We start from the raw sequence: 22,226 nt of genomic DNA, 5'->3' as shown, positions 1-22,226 counted from the left end.
ACCTGGGAGGGGACATGGCTACTAGCATGGCCATGCATGGCCTCACTTCCTAACGGAAGGAGAAAAAGGGCCCCCCTCTCCCAGATCCAGTTTAAAAATCCCTGTGGAGGACAGTGATTGGCAAGGGTTCCTATACCCGCCCTTGGGACCAGTTTCTTGCCCAATGGGGCCAGGAAAAACCATGACTATAGTCAGGAGGGTGGATGTGTTAATAAAAGGATGGCGGAGGGGAGAACATTTAAGATCTACTTAATAAATTTCAACTTTCAACAGTCTGAACAGACGTGTTCTACACCTACCTTCTTCTGGGACCTGTCCCTTCCCCTCCATCCAGAGGGAACCACCCTGGGAGACTGACCCTGCCTCTTTGCCACATAGATTATTAGATACGGGCACCTGCCAGTCCAGTAGCCTCCTCTCCCAGAAATTTTTTTTTTAAGTTATTTGGGGTTTGGGGGGCTTTTTTTGTTTTTTAAAATTTATTTATACTTTATTTACTTATTTTTGGCTGCGTTGGGTCTTCATTGCTGCACATAGTGTTTCTCTAGTTGCTGCGAGCGGGGGGCCACTCCTTGTGGTGGTGCACGGGCCTCACTGCAGTGGCCTCTCTTGTTGCGGAGCACGAGCTCCAGGCGCGCAGGCCTCAGTAGTTGTGGCGCACGGGCTTAGCTGCTCCGCGGCATGCAGGATCCTCCTGGACCAGGAAGCGAACCCGTGTCCCCTGCATTGGCAGGCAGACTCCCAACCACTGTGCCACCACGGAAGTCCCCTCTCCCAGAAATTTATTAGACCTGGGACTTGGATATGCCAGCTTGGTCTGCTGCTGGCTTGTACTGTGGCGATGCTGGAGGAGCTGGACAAAAAGAGCTGGACCACAAGACAAAGGATGTGGTAATTTACAGAGTGAGGCAGAGGCAAAGAGATGAGCATTCTGACAGGATCTGCATCTGGGTCCCAGTCCAGCCACATCCCTGCTGCCAGCCTGGTGCAGCACCCCATATCCATATAACCTCCCCTTTCCCTTAAGGAAGCTCGAATTGCACTTCTATTGCTTGCAGTCAAAAGCATTCTGATACTCTATCTCATCCTAAAAAACAAAAACAAAACAAAAAAACAGCCAGAACCTTTATACCCTGATCCACAGCAGAGGGACATATGGTCATATGGCTGGGTTCTGGCACCAGCCTTCCTCAACTGAATCCGAGTTCTGCCTCTTACTAACTCTGTGACATCAGACAAGCTACCTGACCTCTGCGTGTCAGTTTCCTCATCTGCAAAAGGACATACTAATAGTACCTACGTGGTAGTGTTTTGAGAATTAAATAAGTTAATCCATGTTGAGCAAAGTATCTGGCACGCAAAAATCACTCATTTAACATTAGGTATTATTCATAGTAGGAGAGGGCAGTAGTGTCTGGGAGAAATTTTATCATCTCTTTAAAGACCAAAGAGGCAAACCAAGGGAGATAACTTCCCACAGAGACACTCTCTCTCTCTAGCCATTGTCCCAGCTTGTTAGATGTGCCATGTTGAATCCTCCAGCCACCATTCCAGACACTTGGCTGTCAATTTATAAAAGGGATAACAAGGACTTTCTCTAAGAAAGTTAAAGTTTACTGTAATGCTTGTATTGGGGTACAGGGATAAGACCTACGTGAGACAGTCATTTTTAAAATGTGAAATCTAAGTGTCAACATATATGGAGTGGGTGATGAGACCTGTATGGGTTTTACTCCGCGTGCACAGAGAGTCTTTATAATGGAAATGTCAGGTGGTATGTATTCATATGTCTGCAAACACAATAACACTAAAGGAAACAAAGAAAAGCCAAGGGGTAAAAATGTCCAGCGCCAAAAAATGTGACATTTGGAAGGATCATCGGTGTGTCTGAAAATCCACGTCGGTTGGATTCTTGGCTATCCTTTCATTTACTCCAGCAGTCACTAGGTTAACTAGGTTACAGCAGTTAACACAGGAACATGGTTAGCTTATCTTACTTTCATTTTTAGTGATCTAATTTTGAGAACAGCTGAAAAGGAGTGGAAATAAAGATCGAGCCATATTTTTTTAAAACAGGAAATTATATTTTAAAAAAAGAATAAAAGCAAGAGAAAAAAAGAACAGAAGGGAATCAAAAGCCCTGGGCGCTGGCTGGGTCTTTTTGACTTTATAATTCCGTACATTCATGCATAATCACATTCAGATCTCCCTTCCTGAAGAGTGAGCTCCTTGAGGCCAGGATCCAAGTCTGGCCATCTTTGTCTCCAGGCAGTGCTCACCCTGTGCCTGACCCACACCAGGACCCAGCTCTTTGACCACTTGCTAATTGAAAGATAAAGGAAAGCAGGGGGACCAAAAGGGAAAGGACAGAAGTAAATAGGACAGTTCTTGGAAGGTTGCACTTGAGTTCCTCAGAACTGGAGCATCACTTCACATGTATCTTACATCCATTACAGGCGGGCAGAATCCATTCCATAGATATCGCTATCCAGCAAAGCTGCTGCATCCTTTAGACACTCAGTATTTACCAGAACAAATAAAAACGCTTCTTTTAAGATCCATGATTTGTCTCCGGAATATTCAGACAACCTCATTTCCTCCTCCTTCCTATTACTCATTACTCATCCTCCCTCCAGCCAGTCCCCTCAGGGTCCGGGGAACACACCTGAGGCTTCCGAACCACCGACTTTGCTGACTTTGCTCTTCGATGGGATGCCCTCCCTATTGGCTAATTTAGGAATTGATTTCAAATCATTTCAAATTATTCTTTGTTTTACGTATTCTCGTTGAGCCAAACTACAATGTCAGCAGAAACAGAAACTGCACAATGGAGTGCAATAGTTAAGTCACAGATGCTAGAGTCAAACTGCCTGTGTCTGAAGCCAGGTCTGGCCAATAAATAGCCAGGTGTGCTCAGGCCAGTGACTTACCCCTGCGGGCCTCAGATTCCTCATTTGTAAATGAGGATAAAGATGCTAAGAGTAGCTAATAACAACCTTACTGAGGAGGGTTGTTGTGAGGATTAAGAGAGTGACAACACGTGAAATATTCAGAAGAGTGCGCGGCCCATAATGTTGTTAGAAGTGTTCCCGCTTATTAGTTATCTCCCACAGAACCTAGCACTCTGCTGAAGAAATGGTTTTATCGATAAATCTATGTTCGTTTCTATAACTTTTTCTTGCATATATAGTATGTATATAATGGATAACAATTAGAAAATGCATATAAGATATAGAAAATACATACAACAAAAGAACACCAGCAATGCTACTTCCCAGAGAAAATATTTTCATATATTCCATTCATTAATTAAACAACATTTACTGAGCACCTAATATATGAAAGACTTCACGCCCTTGCTGGAGGTAAAATGATGAAGAAAGACAGAAACGGCTCTTGCTGTGGAGGTTACAGTCTGTGGCGGGGAGACACGCCTTAAGCAAGTAATGATAAAAAACATGTGAAGCTGCAACTGTGATAAATGCTAGAACGGAGAGGTCCACGTGTCATTGGGCAATCTGACCTACTTGTGAAGGTCTGTTACTTGAAGGTTGTGAGGAAGTGACTACTGAGCTGAGAATTAACTCATAGGAGTTAACTCATAAAGGTCAGAAGGGAAGGGTTTGCCCAACAGAAGCACAGTGAATCCAAAGGCCCTGCACTGGGAGGGAGAGTGGTGAGCAGAAGAGAGGAGGAGTGCCCACGGAGGCTGCAGTGCTCACTGGGCAAAGCTGGCCGGGTAGGGAGAGGGCAGACCTACAGAGTTTAGTATCCTTAGTTTAGAAATTATATTCTCTACTCATTCAACAAACTTTGCCTGTGAGATCCAGGGACATACTAATTTTACATCAATTAGATTTATATCATATACTCCTTTTATTACGAACTTTTTTGAACAATAAATATACAGTAATTTAATTCTCATTGGTGGAAATCAATAGATATTTCCCAACTCTCCATTATTTCTAACAATGCTGTGACAGTTTTCTCTGGGCCTTTGTCCAAATATTTGTTGACATACATTCCTGTAAGGGGAATTGCTGGTTCTGCAAATTTGTTAACATGGTTTAATCATAATCTTGTCTGGGAAATCAGCATATTCAACTGTCAAGATTTGATTCTAGGCTCTTTTGAGGTTGGTACCACTGTTACATTTAGAGGCATTCTTCGTGACTTTCAGAACCTGCTTCTTCATTTGCTTCAGTGTGTGAGGAAGTCCCTTTTATTTCTGATCCCCATGGGTCTTTCCCACAAATTCAGATCACTCAGTACTGGCTGCTGACAAAATATGTTTACAGGTCTAGAATCCTAACTGTCCTACTCCTGGGTTCCACAGGAGAGGAAAGGCCTTCTTCTCTGTCTGTGAAGGATCTTCCTCTGGACTTTAGACACATTGAAAGAGAAGGCAGATTCTGACATTCCTTTCTTCTCTTCTGCCTCCTGTTTTGTCCGGCTCCATTTTCATGCAATAAATTTACTAACTTGTTAAATGCAGATGGAACTCAGATGATTCTACTACAGACCAAGGTTTCCCATTCTACTGAGTTGATAGATGTCATCTTCTCCCGAGTCTGTCTTTCATCTTCTGCTTTCATCTACTGGCAAACTGTCCTTTTTCTCTTTCAAAATCCTGTTTGTATCCTAACCCTTAAATGACCTTCTAAGGACCCATTTACTTTTAGGTCATAGATAATTTCTAGGCTTCTAATGATTTACATAGCTAATCTATTCGCATTTTCTTTAGCGGTTCTTTGCATTCCATTTCTTTATTGCAAAAAAAACCCTTTTCGAAGGTCAATGGGTTGCTCTTGCTTAAAGCAACCAATCTTTGGTTAGGACTTCGACGGATACCAAGTGTCCAGGTAAGGTTAGTCTTACTATGTACAGGCGCAGTGTGAATTGCATTATACAGTTTATTACTTTTAATCCTCACGACAATCCTGTGGGATAGGTATCATTCCTTCCCGGTCTAGGGATCTTCCCCATTTTACAGATTAGGAAACTGAGGCTTAGAAATGCTGTCTCTCATCTATAGTCACACAGCTCCCATATGAGGAGTTTACTTCTGCTTGCAAACTGACATGAAGAAAAGGGAGGCAGGCTAAGAAAGAAAATATAAAACGGGGAAAAGCAAGCAAAGGAAACAGCAAGTGGGCGGAAGCCTCCCTTTTGCCTTTTCCTTTCTCCGCCCCCGACCCCGCAAGGCCGAGCCTCCAACGTGGCCCGCACGCCTCCTAGCGGCCGCATCTCTGCGGCCGGCACTTCCGGCCTCGGGATGCTATCATCAGCCAGCGCCCTGAGTCGGCGCCGGACATGTCCGTGCGTGTGGCGTAAGACGTCGGATGAGGAGGCGGGCTTTCTGGCTCTGTCCGAAGCCATTTCCGTCAGGATCCGGAAGTCCGTCCTGGATTGCATCGGGGGAGGCCTGTTCGTGGACCTGAAACCTGGGGCTGCTGGTCCTCCCGCGCCCGCAGGTTGCCTCATGGTGCGGGCCGCGGCAGCCAGCCCCCGTGCGGATTGGCGGCGCTAAGGCGCCGGGGCAACGCACGACATGTCGTCGGGCCTCCGCGCCTCCGTCTTCCCCCGCTGGAAGCGCCACATCTCGGAGGAGTTGAGGCGCCGGGACCGGCTGCAGAGGCAGGCGTTCGAAGAGATCATCCTGCAGTGTGAGCGGCTGGCGGGTCCCGGGAGCGGGCGGGCGGGCGGGTGGTCCCAGCCGAGGCATGCGGGGCGCCAGCGGGAACCCGAGGCCGAGCCCCCCGCGCCGCCCGCGCGCCTTGAGGCCGCCCCGGGTACCCAGCGCCTTGGACCCCCAAACGCCTTTTTAGATCTTTTCCTCTTTCACTTTATTCTTGGGTGTGACTGTGCTGGGTTTTCCTCCTCAATTGGGTATTCTTCACGGGCAGGCACCGTTCATGTCTGTGTTTGTGAATCCCAGCAGCTCACATAATGCTTGTGTTACTTAAATAGGCCGGTTCCAGAAACATCCTGTTTCGGGCATCGTGTTGTTACTGACACGGGCACTGACTTTAAGCAGTAACTCGCTCCGTTACCGTCGTCTTCAGAGTGTAGCGAAATGTTTGCCTTTCATTCCTGAAGATCTGTTGTTCTTCCTCCACTTTAGTGTGCTTTGACTGTTATATATTACACATCTTGAGTCTTAACGTACTTTTTAGTTGGGACATCACAGTCTTTACTGTCGTTGAAAACTTCAGTGTGAAAGAGGTGGCCCACACCCACCCCCGCTGCTGCAATTTGAGTACAAAAATGTTTGTGCCCTTAGATGCCTTCTAAAGAGCATTTCCTTGCCCCTCCGCCCCATTTTACCATAACTGACGACATATTTGGGGGAAGAAACGGGACACTCTTCGGACCTCTGGTTCTGTCTACCCCTTGAAGTAAGCCTGCAAATCTCAAATCATGTTGATGATGCAGTTCAGTGTAATGGTGGGTGCCCTTTATTGAATTCTGATTGTGCTAAATTTATGGTTCCTGAACTTACCGGCACATTAGAATCAGGTGGGGATCTTTTAAAAATTATAAAGCCCAGGCCACATCCCAGACCAACGAAACCCCAGTAGTAGAGGTGGGACCCAGGTGTCAGTATTTCTTGGTGATCCCCAAGTAATTCTAAGGTAGAGACAAGCTTGAGTGCTGTCGTAAATATTTGGCATGTGTCGTTTCACTTTATCTTAACGAAAATTCTAGGAAGCAGGTCCTGTTGCCCTTTATACAAATGAGAAAATTGAGACAGAGAGATGAGGTCATTTCTCTGGGGAGGCACAGCAGATTAATGATAGGGCCTGGGTTTGGACACAGACTTGATGGCTCCTGACTTTTTTGCACTTTTGCCTTTCTCATTGGGTCCCCCAAGAAACGGCCGTCTTGCTTTCGCTGAGTCCATCCTCTTAACTAAAATGGGGAGAAAAGGGAGATGATGAATGTGCCACTCCTGTGCTGATTCCTTACACTCTTAAGAGGCTGGCAGCCCAGTGCTCTTTCAGAAAGCCAGAAGCACAGGAAACTCCTTGCTGAAACGATTCCTCATGGGTTACATAAATTCAGGTCATCGGGTATTTCATCATATGCTTATTCTTTAAAAGCTAATACACTGAAGGTCAAATTGGGTTGGAGGTCTGACGACACTCCCCTTACCAGCCTCACTTACCTGAGTCTGGTTTGCTGCATCTATAAAATAGGCGTGAAGCTCGCCTTGCCTATTTCATAAACACAGTGCTGTGCGTATAAGTGCTTTGAAAGCCATCTACGTAACTGTCTATAAATGGAAGGTGCTTGTAATCACATTGACACAATTGAGTGTTTTTCTGCGCTTTGAAAATGGACATCTTGAAGGGGTGGAGGATGTTGGAGGAAAGTCAGAAAGACAGGTCAGTCCTGGAGAGGGAACACGTCTTTAAAACAGCTATAGTGAGTAATGCATGCCTGGGAGCTAGGAGAGGAGGCTGGGGGCGGGGGGTGGGCAAGAGGGCAAGACAACCTTGGCCTGTTAAAATCTGCAGTTGAGGCAGGGGACTGAATTTGGGAGGTCACTTCTAGATGGTGGAACAGCCTCACTCTTCATTCCTAGCCTCCCAAAGCAGTCAACCAGAGTTTCCCGTTCAGTCCTGCCTCTGAGCCTGAAGAGAAAGATGAAAAGAGGCTCTGGGGACAGCAGGTGGCCTTTGAGTGAGAGGAACTTTTAAGAAGGATCCCTCTTGAATACCTCATGTCTTTGATATCACAGGGCACCTAGCTGTAACATTTTGAAGATCTTATTAGAGCCCTTTGACACTGGTGAACATTCAAGTTTGGAATCACTTCCCTGTTCTCTTGAGCTAATTTATTAAATTAATATTGATGAAGATAGTGTTTCTGTTTCTGCCCAGGATTTCCATTTTTAGATATCAAGAAGTAGGACTCAACTCTTTAAGAGGAAAGATAAGCTGTTCTGACAGGAATAGTCACTAGCATAAACCCTTCCAGCTTTTGCTGTGAAGCATCGCTAATCTCAGACGTTGGGGATCTGAAAGCCCCCGTCAGGTGTGGCTTTTCTGTAAGTTTCCTGTGGTCACTTTCTTCTGCTTTGTGCACCCCCTTCCACTTCTGATCTCACTGGCCCCCTACATGCACTTCTGATCTCACTGGCCCCCTACATGCATGTCATTTCTTGCCCTGACTTTTCTTTTGAATTTCTGCACTGTGTTCCCTGTCACATTTATTAAGTTCCAAGGACTCGTTTTCTTCCTTGAGCTCTCTGCTCCTGTGTTCTCCGGCATGTTAGGATCTTGCACCCAGTTGGACGAGCAGGGAACCTCAGAATAATCTTTGACTTCTTACTCATTGATATCTGTTCATGTCACTGCCTGCTTTTAAAAATCTGTTGTTTCGCTATTGCCAGTAAGAAGAGGTCTGAATTTCTCATCCTGCCCTCTCATGTGTTGGTGCAAACTTTTATTTCTAGCCATTTACTGAACAGCTCTCTAGACCTTCTGCTTGGACTGTCTGTTGTCTTCACCTGTGAAACCATCTGAGAAAATGAGTAAAAGTTCACTCTTCCTTTTTGTACTTGACCTCCACCCCACCCCCACCCCCATTACACTTTTTTAGCTCCTTGAGGTCAGGGACTCTGGTTTGTATTTGTATCCCTAGTGCCCTGATCTTAGATTAAATATTCCAGGGACTCTCTGGCAGTCCAGTTGTTAAGACTTGGCCTTCCATTGCAGGGGGTGTGGGTTTGATCCCTGGTCAGGGAGCTGAGATCCCGCATGCCTCGCAGCCAAAAATCCAAAACATAAAACAGAAGCAATGTTGTAACAGATTCAATAAAGACTTTTAAAAAATGATCCACATTAAAAAAATCTTTTTAAAAAAAATTCCAGGGCTTCCCTGGTGGCGCAGTGGTTGGGAGTCCGCCTGCCAATGCAGGGGACGTGGGTTCGTGCCCCAGTCCGGGAAGATCCCACATGCCGCGGAGCTGCTGGGCCCATGAGCTATGGCCGCTGGGCCTGCACGTCCGGAACCTGTGCTCCGCGGCGGGAGAGGCCACAACAGTGAGAGGCCCGCGCACCGCAAAAAAAAAAAAAAAAGTATCTTCTTTCTAAAAAACTTCCAAATATAATAAGGTAAAGGTTTCCTCTCTTACTTAGAGATGCATAGCACTTCGCTTTTCCATTGTGTTTTGGTATGTTTGTTGCCTCTTTCCCAGGTAGAAACAGGTAGCTGTGGGAGTAGAAAGCATGGGCACGGGGGCGTTTTGGAGGGATTTTTCATAGGTTCCTTTGTCTGGGCTGCCTGTGCTTGGGCCAGGAAGCGTCTAAGGAGCGCATGTGCCTGGAGTTTGGACGATTGCTGTAATCGGTGGTAAAGTACAGTGCCTAGTACTTTGATACCTCATAAAAGTGAAACCTGCCCAGTCATCTTCTGGTTATTTCTTTGGTCCAAATCTTTATAAGATGTTAAGTAGTAATAAAGCATACCTGGGTTGTAATAACTTTTTTTTTTTCTTTGCTAGATAACAAGTTGCTGGAAAAGTCAGATCTTCATTCAGTGCTGGCCCATAAGCTACAAGCTGAAAAGCATGACATACCAAACAGGCATGAGATAAGGTATTCTGAAACGATCCTGTATTATTTGTGTCTCCTGAGATAAGGTATTCTGAAACGATCCTGTATTATTTGTGTCTCCTTTTTAATTGAAATTTGTCTCAGTTCAGTCGTCACTTCCCTGATTTTGAAGCAAACCAAGTACTGTGTTTGTGTTCCACTTTTTGTCAGTTCCTTTCAAATAAAAACTTCTGAAGCCAAATAACTAACTATTCAAGTTTTTTTTGAAGGTACGTAGCTACCCACCTAGAAGGCTCATCATCAGTGTGATGTGAGCTTGAGAAATTGCTCAAGACGAGTAAGCAGGCCAGCTCCTCCTGTGGCCTGCCAGGGCTCACTTTTTCTGAATAATCAGGCAAGTAAGCATTCTTGAGCAGATTGACATAGATCTTGTCAGTACAAGATTGACTGGCCTGTAAACATCAGCGCTGCAGGTCTCTGTGATCCTTTTTAGTTCAGTGTTGTTTCCATGTATCTTAGTGTGCAGTCAAACCAGTGGGTTGCAGAAAGCTTTTTTTTTTTTTAAGAAAGATTAGGCAGAAATCTGCATTTTATAGGAAGGCTAAGTATTGCTTCACTAAATATGTGAGTATGTGTTCATGGTGGGGAGTTTAGTATCTTTACTTGGGTCATTCATGTAAACTATCTCTTTTTGAGGGTCATGGTCCTAAAAAACCTTAAAGCCATACTTCATGCGAGTGGCTTAAATGGAATCATTCTGGAGTCTTACTGTCCTCCTTTTCCATTTGTTCATCACGTTTGCATATTAAATTTTGTGGTTTGTATGGGAACAGTACCCATTATTGTTCTAAAATCTACAAGCTTTTTTGCATATCAGCTAACATTTAGCAATTGTAAAAACAAAGCTGATGGTAATTTAGGATTTTAGGAAAAAGACAGAAATGCTGGGTGTAGCTTGTCATTTACTCCTATAGCCATATTTGCTAATTACTTGCCATCCGTGTTTCCTCATCTGGCGAGGTGGTTCCGTTGTTGCTTAAGAACAATTCAGGAGATCGTGCCTAGCTGTGGTCCTGGGAGGCCTTCTGCAGGATTTAAAATATTAGTTGCTGTGTTCTGGTCAACTTTAGGTGTAGAGAATCCGTTTCGCCCTTTTTCATCTACATTCAGTCAACTGAAACCTTGAAACATTTTATTTCTATCTGGTTAGCCTCTTGGTGACTATATTCCTGCATCCTTTATCTGTCAGCGAAACTCATTTGCTTGGAAAGGTGCAATAAATAAATATACAACATTCTTTTAACTGAGTATCACTGGGGTGGTAATTTAACTGGGAGTCCGTCCTTCCTGCAAACTTGTGTTCAGTCAGGCCTCTTCCTGACTGCCTTGTTTCTGTTAATGGTATCCTTATTTTCCACAAGTCAGCTATGATTCCTTTTTCCCTTGGTGTCCTGCCCCTCCCCCTTTGCAGTCAGCCGGGCCTGTTGATTCTTTGCCCGAGAGTCCTGTGCATCTGTCCCTTGGTTTGCATTTATGTGCCACCAGCTTCGTTGCTTCCATTCCTAGACTATGGCAGGGGTCTCGTTCACTGAGTCATTTTGTGACTACAGTGTGGGCCAGGCGTTGGGATACAGAGATGAATAAGCCAAGAGTCCTTGTTCGCAAGGACCTGAGCCTCGTGGGGGAGAGTAGCTCAGTGAGGCGTGTGCTAGTAGGATACAGGTATTCACAGAAGACGGGGATCTCATTGGCTGCTTTCTCTCTCTTCTGGGCTCTCAAGTCCTGCCCATCGCATTCTAATTAATCTTGAAACACACTGTGCTTAAAAAGCTTTATCTCGTCAATTATCTGACTCCTCTCTTAAGTGTTTTAATCCCTTTGCTTACTGAATAAATCAAAGTGAAACTCATCCCTGAGAAATAGTTGATTCCAACAGTTTTCTAAGTATGCCTGCTAGACCACAGCCTCAGAGATTTGTTAGAAATGCAGAATGTTGGGCCTCACCCCAGAGCTCCTGTTTCAGAAACTCTAGGGGTGGCGCCCAGTAGTCTTGTTTTAAGAACCTTTAGGTGATTCTGATGACCTCTAACATATAAGAACCACTGCTTTAGTGGCTACTCAGTCCTTGTGAAGTATCCAAGACACCCGGGACCATGTTAGAAATGCAGATTATTGACCCTTTTCTTCATCGACCTGATGAAGCGTTCTGGGATGGGGCCCAAGAATCTGAAACCTACTCTCTAGGTGATTCTTTTTTTTTCTGCCTAGTGAAGCACTGATATTGGGCTTTTGTAAGAAGTTTGACTTTTATTGTGAATAAAGTTGGAAGTGGTAAAAGGCTTTGAGCAGAGGAATGAGTGCCCTGTATCCTTGCCTTTTCTCAGGATTCTCTTCAGCTCCTTGGAGGAACAGACTAGTTTTATGTTTCGCATATTTCACATTGCTTTGCATTAAAATAAGGGGATTTGATAAAAATTATTTCTTTTCCTTCTAATCCCCATATGCAATCAATCACCCAGGCTTGTTGCTTCTTCTGCCTAATTTAGGGTGGTTTCTTATAAGGTATGTGCCGCTTTCTAGTCTCTTGGCTTCTAGTTCATGGGCCAAGATTGGGGAAGCACTATGTTGCCTCAAAGAATGCAATATTAGTGTTTCTTAGAACGTGTAAGAAAAATGCTTTTAGAGATGGAGGGTAGATTTAGGAGGGAGCATCATTCTGCTGCCTTTTCCCTCTTTATTTCTTATCGGTCATTGGGAAGAGACAGTGCCCCCACTTCAGATGGTGGCATCCTAGTTTGCCAGCCATCTTCCTTTTCTCCATCTGTGTGCTTTCCCTGGGGAGTGGTTTCAGCTACTCACTGTAGTCTGATAATTTACACCTGCAGCTCCAGCCAAGCCCCCTCTCCTGAATTACAGATCCACAGTTCTGTTCACCTGCTGTTATTTCTGAGACAGTATGCAAACACCTGCAAACTTTCCCAAATTCCATTGACTCTCGAGGTGGCCTGAGCTCCGCCCATGGCTTTAGATACATCTGTTTGCTGACAGCTTCTATGTGTCAGCCTCCAGCTTGGACCTCTTTACTTGAAGTTCAGACTCTTAACAATATGCAATTTCACTTGACATGCCCACTTGGATGTCCACGGTGAACTCGCTCTTCAGGCCTCCCCCAACCTCTTGCCCCCGTCCTTCTGCCTCAGTAGGTGACGCCTACCTTTAACCAGCCACTCAGGGCAAAAGCCTTGGAGTTGTCCTCGACTCCTGTCTTTCTCTCATTCCCCACAACCAATTCAAAGGCAAGTCTTGCAGTCTCTCCAGAGTGGATCTAGCTAGGATCTGTCCACGTCTCACCGCCTCCGCTGCCGTCACCTTGTCCCGATCTGCACTTTCTGAGTCTGGAATATGTAATAGCTTGCTAACTGGTCTCGCTGTTTCTGCCCTTAACCCCTGCAGTGTGCTCTCCACCCAGCAACTGTAGCGATCCTTTCAAAACGTAAGTCGTTCCTCTGCTCAAAACCCTTGGCGGCTTCCAGTCATGCATAGGAAAAGCCACAGTCCTCGGGGGCCTGCGAGGCTCTGAGTGGCCTCCCCGATCCTCCCTGCACCCCCTGCCCTGGGCGCTGCGGTCACACTTGCCCCCAGCCTCTCCAACACTTGCTGTTCCCTCCACTCACAGGGCCCCGCCCCCGGGTCCGCATGGCTTGTTCCTCACTCTTTTCAGTCTTCAGTCAAGTGTCATCTCTCGGGATGCCTTTGATTACCGCACGTGGAACAGGAGCCCTGTCGCTCTGTCCCCTTCTTTACACTGCTTAGTTTTTCTTCACAGCATATCTGACCACCTGACTCCATCCATCTACTCATTTGTTGTCTGTCTACTCTTAGCCGATTGTGCAGCTTCCTGTTCCCTGCCTTCTCCCCGCTAGGCACCAAAACAGGGCCTAGCACAGAGCCGGCACTCAGATACTTGTCGGGTGAGTGGACCTCGTTGTCTCCTCCCCGTTTACCTGAACTTTATTCCGGAACCCATCCTTTATTCCTGACGCAGCTGGTGGTATGGGTTGTGGCTGGTTGGTTTTACCCTGTGTCTCATATCTCTTACTTTCTACTTTAGGTTTGTAGTGACTTATAACTCTGTTGGCCTGGAGAACTGAACTGCTTTCTTGGCTATATTGTCATGTACAGGTTTGAAATTCTAAGGTTATTGTTCCAGTGCCTGATTGAAGGGCTCTGGGGTCTGATTTTTTTTTTTCTCTTGTTTACACGTTCTCTTCATCTGCCTGGTTGGGGCATTTAGTCCTGGACATGATGGTGCATGGAATGATAGTCAGCTGCAAGAAATGGCCCAGCTGAGGATTAAACACCAAGAAGAACTGACTGAATTACACAAGAAACGTGGGGAGGTAAAGATAGCTCCTCTCCTCGTCTGTCTTGGGGGTTGGGGGGTGGGGCAGGCACTCCCACTGGAATTTGCAGCCATCCTGGCTACATACGGCATCACCAGCTCTATCTGTGGGAATGAAACAACAGAAAAGATGTGAGACCTCTGTCAACAGGTGGGCAAGCCATTGAGATAACAACCAGGTTGTCATGCTCCAAGATGGCATGAAAGGTACAAGTGGAGAAACATAAAAAGAAAGAAGCTTACTCCTTGATTGACTGAAAGTCTTAACTAATACCTTTATAAAGCGTGAAACCTGCAATTTCAGAAAAATTCATTAGGAAGAATCAAGTCCTGGGCTGTGTTTACACTGGGTGGTGGTCTAATGGCAAGTTATGAAAAAGTGCAACTTACCATTACTTCAGCTGAATTGATTATCATCTGAAGAGTCGGAAAAGGTAGCTGGGGTGGAGGGGTAGCCAGGCGTTCTCAGCAGGAACCTGGCGGTCACCTGGAGCGTTGCTCGTCTATCCAAGGCTGCCTTCAACAGGGAAAGCGCACGCTGTGCCCCCGCGCAGCCCCTTCTCCTCTCGGCCACCCAGCTCGTTTCTTCTTGGTGCCTTGGCCCCACCGCACAGGCAACTGTTTTTTCTTTAAAGTAAACCGCAATTATGAGTTTCCAACTGAGGTCCTAAAATCTCTTGTTTATGAAAGTGTTCTTCTTTACCCCCAGTTAGCTCAGTTGGTGATTGACCTGAATAACCAAATGCAGCAAAAGGACAAGGAGATGCAGATGAATGAAGCCAAGTGAGTAGAGAGCACGCTTCCTTCGGGACTGGTCGTGGGATCTCACCGCCTGTTTTACTGTACTCTTGTGAGCGGGGCCAGTGGTGATCGGTGGCAAACAGTAGCCACACTGGGCTCAGCACAAGTTTCGTTTCTGTGCATACATAGCCTGGGGTCCTTTTCTACCCTCTGAGGATGGAAAAGGCAAGAAGAGTGCCCTCCGTCCTCCAGGGCCCCAGCACACCCCTGAGAAGTCAGCTTCGCTCTTGGAAGTGTCCCTGAGGCATTCACAGTTCTCCCCACGGCCATTGCCTGGGGGAGCGGGTGTCTTCTGTGGTGGAGATGGGACCAAGATAGCCCAGTGCCCGGCCATTGGGAACGGGGATGAGTTTGTGGGCAGGGTTGTTCTTGATCTGGGAGAAGCCTACCGGTCAAGATAAACAGGGACTCCAAATCCTAGGATCTTTGAGCTGGAGGGGAGCCTGGGTTTCATCTGTGCCTTTTCCCTTACTCCGCAGAGAGGGCTCTCTAGAGGCTTAGAAAGGTGGGGAGCCTGCTCAGGCGTTCACACTCAGTGAGTGATAGAGCTGATGGAATGCACAAGATACCCAGCCTCCTTTTAATCTCCCATTACTACACTATTTCAGCATCAAAAGCTCCCTCTTCCTTCCCATCCTGCTTTTCTAAAAGATACTTTAACTAGTCATTCATAGTCTGGATGAATTTTGCCCTAGGTGTTTCCTCTCCATTAATGGGATTGTCCTGTAAACCCCTGGGGCTGGGCTTGGCCAAGTGAGGTGCCTGCTGTGGTGGCTGAGGTCATTGTTGGTGCCCAAGCTCACACAGGTCTTGTGCAGTATCCCTCTCCCGTCGTGTTTTCAGAATTGCAGAATGCTTGCAGACCATCTCTGATCTCGAGACCGAGTGCCTGGAACTACGCACTAAGCTTCAGGACCTTGAAAGAGCCAACCAGACCCTGAAGGATGAATATGATGCCCTGCAGATCACTTTCACTGCCCTGGAGGAGAAACTGAGGAAGACTACTGAGGAGAACCAGGAGCTGGTCACCAGATGGATGGCTGAGAAAGCCCAGGAAGCTAATCGCTTAAATGCGGAGAATGAGAAGGATTCAAGGTGGGAGATGAATCGGCAGTCAGTGATTTCCATTGTTTAATGAAGTCGCACCTAGTTCTTAGAAAAGAAAGAAACCAACCTGGCAGCTCTGACCACAGGGTGGGGGCACCAGGAAGCACTAACAAAATTAGAAATAGTGGTGGTGGGTGTGAAAGAGATTTGCATTTATAAGAACACTTTTACAGCTGAGCAAAGGATTACCTCCCAAAAGGGCTTTGGCCCGTTGCTATTTTTGCCAGCAAATTCTTTCCGTGTTTCAAGAAGAAAAGCTAGTTCTTGAACAGTGTAAATTAAACCAGAGTTAGAAAAAGCGTATAATCCGCCCCCCCCACCGCCCCATTTTGTAAAACTATTCCAACCCATAGCAAAAACTCTGATCTGGCTAGCGTACAAGAAGACCGTGAGCCAGCCTCACTAGTAATGAGTTCAAAAGATTAGAACATTTTATTTTAAATCCCCACATCAGTAGTTTAGAATTTGAAAAGATTATTGTAGTTTATCTAAAAGAATAAATGCATGGAATAGGAAAGAGCCTTAAAGAATAACAAAGAGCCCTAATCCTACCAAATAATATATGCAAAAAGATTTTGAAATCTGTGTAAAAACGGAAACCAAAAGGTAGAAGCAAAGAATGTTACTCTCTGCTGTTTGTTTTATGAAAAATTCCTAAATAGGAGTATTGGAGGACTTTCTAAACATTAAACGTAATGGTAGCTTTTCCAGTAAGCAGCCTGAGGTGACCTCTAAACATGGTTCGCTATTCACTTGACCCAGAAAACCCCACAAAATCATGCAAGTCAAGAGGTTCAAATCTTCATGTTCACTTTAAGAACACTTGTGAAACTGCCCAGGCCATTAAGGATATGCACATCCAAAAAACCACCAAGTATCTGAAGGATGTCACTTTAAAGAAGCAGTGTGTGCCGTTCCGTCGTTACAGTGATGGAGTTGGTAGGTGTGCCCAGGCCAAACAGTGGGGCTGGACACAGGGTTGGTGGCCCAAAAAGAGTGTTGAATTTTTACTGCACATGCTCAAAAATGCAGAGTAATGCTGAACTTAAGGGCTTAGATGTAGATTCTCTGGTCACTGAGCACATCCAGGTGAACAAAGCCCACAAGATGCTGCACAGGACTTACAGAGCTCATGGTCGGATCAACCCATACATGAGCTCTCCCTGCCACACTGAGATGATCCTTACTGAAAAAGAACAGATTGTTCCTAAACCAGAAGAGGAGGTTGCCCAGAAGAAACAGATATACCTGAAGAAACAAAAACTTATGGCCCGGGAATAAATGCTGCAAAAAATAAATGCAAATAAAGGTTAAAAAAAAAACACCCCCCCCCCAAAAAAAGTAATGGTAATAAAGAATGGACTGTATAAAAATTGTAGGTTTCTTAACATCGAAGAACACTATAAAACAAGCAAATAGGCTATGCTATTATAAAATATGTATCCTTAGTATAGAGTCAGTAAGGAACAGGTGAGCATTCAGACAGAGGGCTGTAACATAGATAGTTCATGAAAGAAGTGGACGAGCTCAGTGAATCTGGCAAAAAGGATTGTTGGGAGGAAGGTGGGACAGGCCCCTCACATTGCTGATGTGAAGGCTGTTTCCCTAACCCCTGGAGGGCCCTGGGGATGGCAGGCACCTGAAAATGGTTCCCACTTGTTGGCCTTTATCCTGAGTGATGAGGTTCGTTCACAAGCACGATTTTGTGATAGTCCATTATTCACAGTAGTGAGAAATTAGAAGCGGTATATCCCTTGGTGGGGGGAGAAATTGTGATACTTTCATACAGTGGGATTTTGCAAAGTCTTTTCAAAATATATATACGTCTTAAGTTTGTATTAAGAAAACGTGAGCTGTCCTTATATTCTTTCTGTCTCATGTTTAAGTAAAATTGCGTGGCTTATATGTGGAGCTCTTGGGCAGCTTAGGGGTGGTAAGGACACCGGGGCTCCGTGGAAGTTGTTAGGCTTCGGGCTGAGAGCCTGCCTGAGGGAGAAGTGGGCAGGCGTGTGGTTCTGCAGAGGGAGAGCCCTTGATCATCACCGTGGGCAAGGACAACCCAAACTTTCTAGTGAAAATGGGGAGTGAGGCACGTTACATACCTGCCCTTGTTCTGTCCTTTGGAATGTTATCCTAGGAATATACCATTGCACGTATAACCATCTGATTGCACGTGTGGGACCTGGGGATTCTTTTCGTTACTTGACTCAACTAGTTCCTCCTTCTTAGAAGCCTTCCCCCTTCCTACCTATTTCCCAGATTAGATGTCCTTCCTCTCCTAGCAGCTTTTGTTTACCTGGGTCATAGTGGAGCGCTGTTTTTTGAAATAGCTGCTTGTGTTCCGCCTCCCTTGCAAGGCTGGGGTGTGTCCCCACAGGCAGGCACGGTGGCTGCTGTGTAAGAAGCTGTCAGCATTAAAGAAGGACATTTCCGCTGTTGTAATGAAGCCTGGGCTGCGGGTGTTTTTTTCTCCCCGTGACTCCAGCTCTGTCCTTTACCCACTCCTTGCAGACAGGTGCCTTTCCTTTAGAGGAGTGTTACACACCCCGCACCGGGATTCTGCTTTCCCCTCAAAGATAGTTTATAGGTCATCTATTCCAGCTAAGAAAAATTTGTTAACCTGTAATTTTTGTCACTTGTCCTGTAAAACTGACTCTTCATCTTCAAGGTATAAGATTAAGAGTGTAAGGCACTTTTTCAAGCTAGAGCCTCATCCCATCGCAGATTCTGATGTGCCACCTACAGGACTTTGCCCTATTTTGAGAATTATCACTATAGTAGAAACTTTTTTAAAAACTTAGAAAAGTTGTTTTTTAATTTAGAAAAATTTTTAAAAATTCCAGCAGAACTCTTGACCTGAGCTCAGTAGCAGTGCTAGAGTTCTGGGTTGGGGGTCCTCCACAGCGGGGGCAGAAATGACAGATAGAGGTGAACTTGCCATGGAAAAGAGAGGGAGGCCAAGGTTTAAAGGTTAGGAAGCTCCTGAATTGAGGACTTGGGAAGGAAAGACAAAAATGATTCTGAGAGGGGAGAGAGTGGAAGCGGCTGCTGACGACATTAAAATTCTGCTGCAGCCAGGACTTGTGTGTCCAGCCCTAGTAAACTGAAGCCTTGTACATTTTGATGACTCAAGAATCTCACTATACCTCAGTTTCCTCGTCTATAAAATGGGAATCATAGTACTTAACCTCAAAAAGTTTGTTATAAGTGTTAAATGAGTCAAATTCTGTAAAATAAAAAAACCGTGCTAGGTACAAGTAAATTTTTATTATTATTCATGCTCTTGATATGTTAGCGTGAGACTGTTTACTTCAGAAAACTGAGTCTCGACCATGACTAACCCTGGATGAACCTGATGCATGTTTCTGTCCTGAGAGGCCCCGGGTCCCCACAGGCAGGCTTCTCCCTTGCTGGTTCACTGCTCTCTCTAATCCCTCCTAGGGCTTTGCTCTGAAATCCATTATAATAGGATCCTTGCTGAAGTTACAGTTGTGGATTTGGGACTTCGGGTATCTTTGTCCAGGGTAGTTGTTACTTTAAGTGCATTGAATATTCAAATGTGTTACTAAGTAGTTTTTTGAGAGACAAAACCCCATGCTTTCTTTAAGTAGACATAAATAGTCGGCTTTTTTTTTTTTTTTTTTTAAATAGGAGGCGGCAAGCCCGGCTGCAGAAGGAGCTCGCAGAAGCAGCAAAGGAGCCTCTCCCAGCTGAGCAGTGAGTAGAGATGTACAAATCGAAACTATGCTCGTAGTAATTTGATTTGCTGTTTTGAAATAGTCTTACAATATTCTGTTTCTATAAAACCATTTTACAAAATGTAGAAGGAAAACGAAAAGACTTAGGGCAGCAAATAAAAAACACCCATTACCTTCCAGAAAGTTGTTCCAGTTTATACTCATTAGCTGTGAGTGTGAATTCTGACTTCCTCCACCCTTAACCAGTGACAGCCTCGCTGTTTTCCTGTTGAGACCGACCTGTTTTCTGCCTCTGGTTGGAGCTGTTGCAGTGTGATGCTGGGCTGGGGTTCTGTCTCTTGCTCTCTTCTTGGTTTGTGGCTTCAAGTGGAGCTTGGGCAAACCTTTGAAGCCTAAGTAGAAACTGGGATTTCCTGGAACAAAAGCAATTGAGTCAATATGGAGTTTTTCCTAATCTGAAATTGGGTGGAGGGTCTTCCCTGAGATTTGAAGCTTTGTTTTCAGAGCAGTGGGTATTTTAGTGACTAAATTCCCTTTGCTCTGGTTCAGGATGTGGGGTCTTCTCCTCTTTAAAATGGACTCTGGAATATAGTATTAGAGTTCTGATCTTCTGTTTTTTTAAATGTTGCTTGCTTCCTTGTAAATGGAGGGGAGTGATTTAAATTCACTCAGGAGTCATCTGCCAGACAAAGGTCTTGATTTATAAGAAAACAAATCTCATACCAAGCCTTTGCTTTAGATGTAGCATATGTGCATGATTTCTATACTCTTCACATGTCGAAAATGAATCTCAGGTGTATTTGCCCAAAGCTACAAAGTAGCTAAATAGTCGACCTGGAAATGAGATTTGGTTCCTTAAAAATAACGGCTTATAAAAGCATCATTTGTCTGCCTCTTATTGGCCAGCATAAACAGGTGACTAGGTGTAGAAAGGTCCAGCATCCTGCCCCATATCACAAAGGAAAAGGCAGAGACAGGGTGGAAACTTAAGGGTGTCTGACTGTGAAGTCCTGTTCTTAATCTCTGTTCTTTCCTACAAGTAGAGTTTCTAGGTGAAAGGACATTAACACCTTTGAAAGGTTTTGATAACGCGTTACCAGATGCTGGTATTTTCTCGTGGTCCTGGGCCTTTGCACTGTTCCAAGTACCTTTATAACTATACAACTCTATCTTAAACAAACCATTTACATAGGCTCAGCTCAGGTTTGTTACCCTTGCCATGTCTGCTGTTCTGTTGTTACCCTTGTGCGGACACAAGTGACCCGCAGACCACGACTGAGAAGAGAAGAAAGCCCAGCCTGTTCTCTGTCTTCAGGCCTGCCTTTGTTCTCTAATCCTGGCCAAGACTGGGTTCAGTTACACGGGACCCTAGAATCAATAGCCAAGGAAAATAAATTTACTTGAACTTGGTTTAACTTGCTTGGTAACAAGTTCTGAAGTATATATTTACATAATCCAGATAATTAATCATGGAAAAATCTCTCAAGTTCTTATGAATCCAAACATTTGGTAATAAAGTCTTGGGTTATTAGATTTTATTATTTTGCTTCTCCATGAAGATTGCAACTTGGTAGGACGTCATTAAGACCAAAATAATTACTTGCCTTCCCTGCAACCAGGAAAACGGGGAGGAAGGGGAATTCCAGAGGAGCTTTGCACCAGCAAAGGAGCATGGTCCTGTGACTTGATTATCTCATGTGTAATATAATGGACTCTCTAAAATGTCAGAAACAGCAAATACCCAGAGCTATGCTTAAACATATAAGCCTCAAATACCCAGTCAAAAATGAATTGTGTTTAGATCTTGCTTTCCTGTCTTTTACTATTACAGTAATATTTAGAACTGGGTTGTTTAGGTACCCGTTGACTTCATTGCCCTTTTAGCAGTCCATTTCCTTATTGACTTGGATCTTCTCCCTATCCTGGCAGTTTCTTGTACACCATAGCTGCCCCTAGCTATCCTCTATGTTATTCAGCCCGTCTCATGGGAACTGTTTCTTAGTGAGTGCTGCAGTCCAGTTGGCATGCGGGAGCCCTTGAGCTACAAACCAGACTTCTGATGAGAAAAATCTGCCTTAGTGCTGGTTATGTGAATATAGGCTTAATAAGCCATTATGTCATTGCTTTCCAAGTGGGAGCTGTGTTTAGACCTAAAAAGAGCAAAAGCTCACTTGTAAAGTTGTTTTCAGTTGGAATTCTGGATTAGACTTGAACAGATCGTTTCTTCGCTGTTGCTCAGATGGCAGCTCCTTTTTCTCCAGAGAAGCCTTGACTGCTTCTGTCACAGCCAAGTCACATAGCCCGTGTGTGATTAGGAGGTGGTGTTGGTGTCGGCCTTTGCAGAGTAGACTCATCACAAAGCTCCTGTTCAGCAGCATCAAAGACTCAGCCTCTTGCCCTTCTTTCCAGGGATGATGACATTGAAGTCCTTGTGGATGAAACCTCCGATCACGCTGAGGAGGCCTCTCCGGTGCGGGCCGTCAGCAGAGCAGCCGCGTGAGTAGACAGGCTGTGCCAGGGGCGGAGCAGCCCGGCAGCATGCTTGTGGGCGGGGCCAGGGAACGGTGCGGCGGGGCCAGGGAACGGTGCGGCGCCCCCAGCTGGAACGTGCAGCCCCGCTCGCTCAGCCATGGGGCTCGCGGGCTCCAGGGTGTC

General features: G+C 45.3%; 1 protein-coding gene across 5 annotated transcripts in view; it reads left to right on the top strand.

Annotated features, from left to right (window-relative positions):
• The first annotated feature begins 5,373 nt into the window (after positions 1-5,373).
• The window catches only part of ATG16L1 (autophagy related 16 like 1), a 46,761-nt gene continuing 29,908 nt past the window's right edge, over positions 5,374-22,226 (top strand). For 2 of the 5 annotated variants that reach the window (XM_067740196.1, XM_067740194.1), the window contains exons 1-7: positions 5,375-5,666; positions 9,512-9,605; positions 13,858-13,963; positions 14,675-14,748; positions 15,610-15,861; positions 19,525-19,590; positions 21,981-22,067. In XM_067740196.1, coding sequence (XP_067596297.1) covers positions 5,552-5,666; positions 9,512-9,605; positions 13,858-13,963; positions 14,675-14,748; positions 15,610-15,861; positions 19,525-19,590; positions 21,981-22,067 — 794 coding nt within the window. In that variant the 5' untranslated portion in view covers positions 5,375-5,551. Of the gene's footprint in view, positions 5,667-8,879; positions 9,123-9,511; positions 9,606-13,857; positions 13,964-14,674; positions 14,749-15,609; positions 15,862-19,524; positions 19,591-21,980; positions 22,068-22,226 lie in introns of all 5 variants that reach the window. The other 3 variants (XM_067740197.1, XR_010944171.1, XM_067740195.1) reach the window with 3 other exon arrangements.

This window comes from Pseudorca crassidens, chromosome 6, assembly GCF_039906515.1.
Source record: "Pseudorca crassidens isolate mPseCra1 chromosome 6, mPseCra1.hap1, whole genome shotgun sequence".
Taxonomy (NCBI): Eukaryota; Metazoa; Chordata; class Mammalia; order Artiodactyla; family Delphinidae; genus Pseudorca; species Pseudorca crassidens.
Note: the sequence above shows the minus strand (reverse complement) of the source record. Positions and strands in the feature narration are given on the sequence as shown.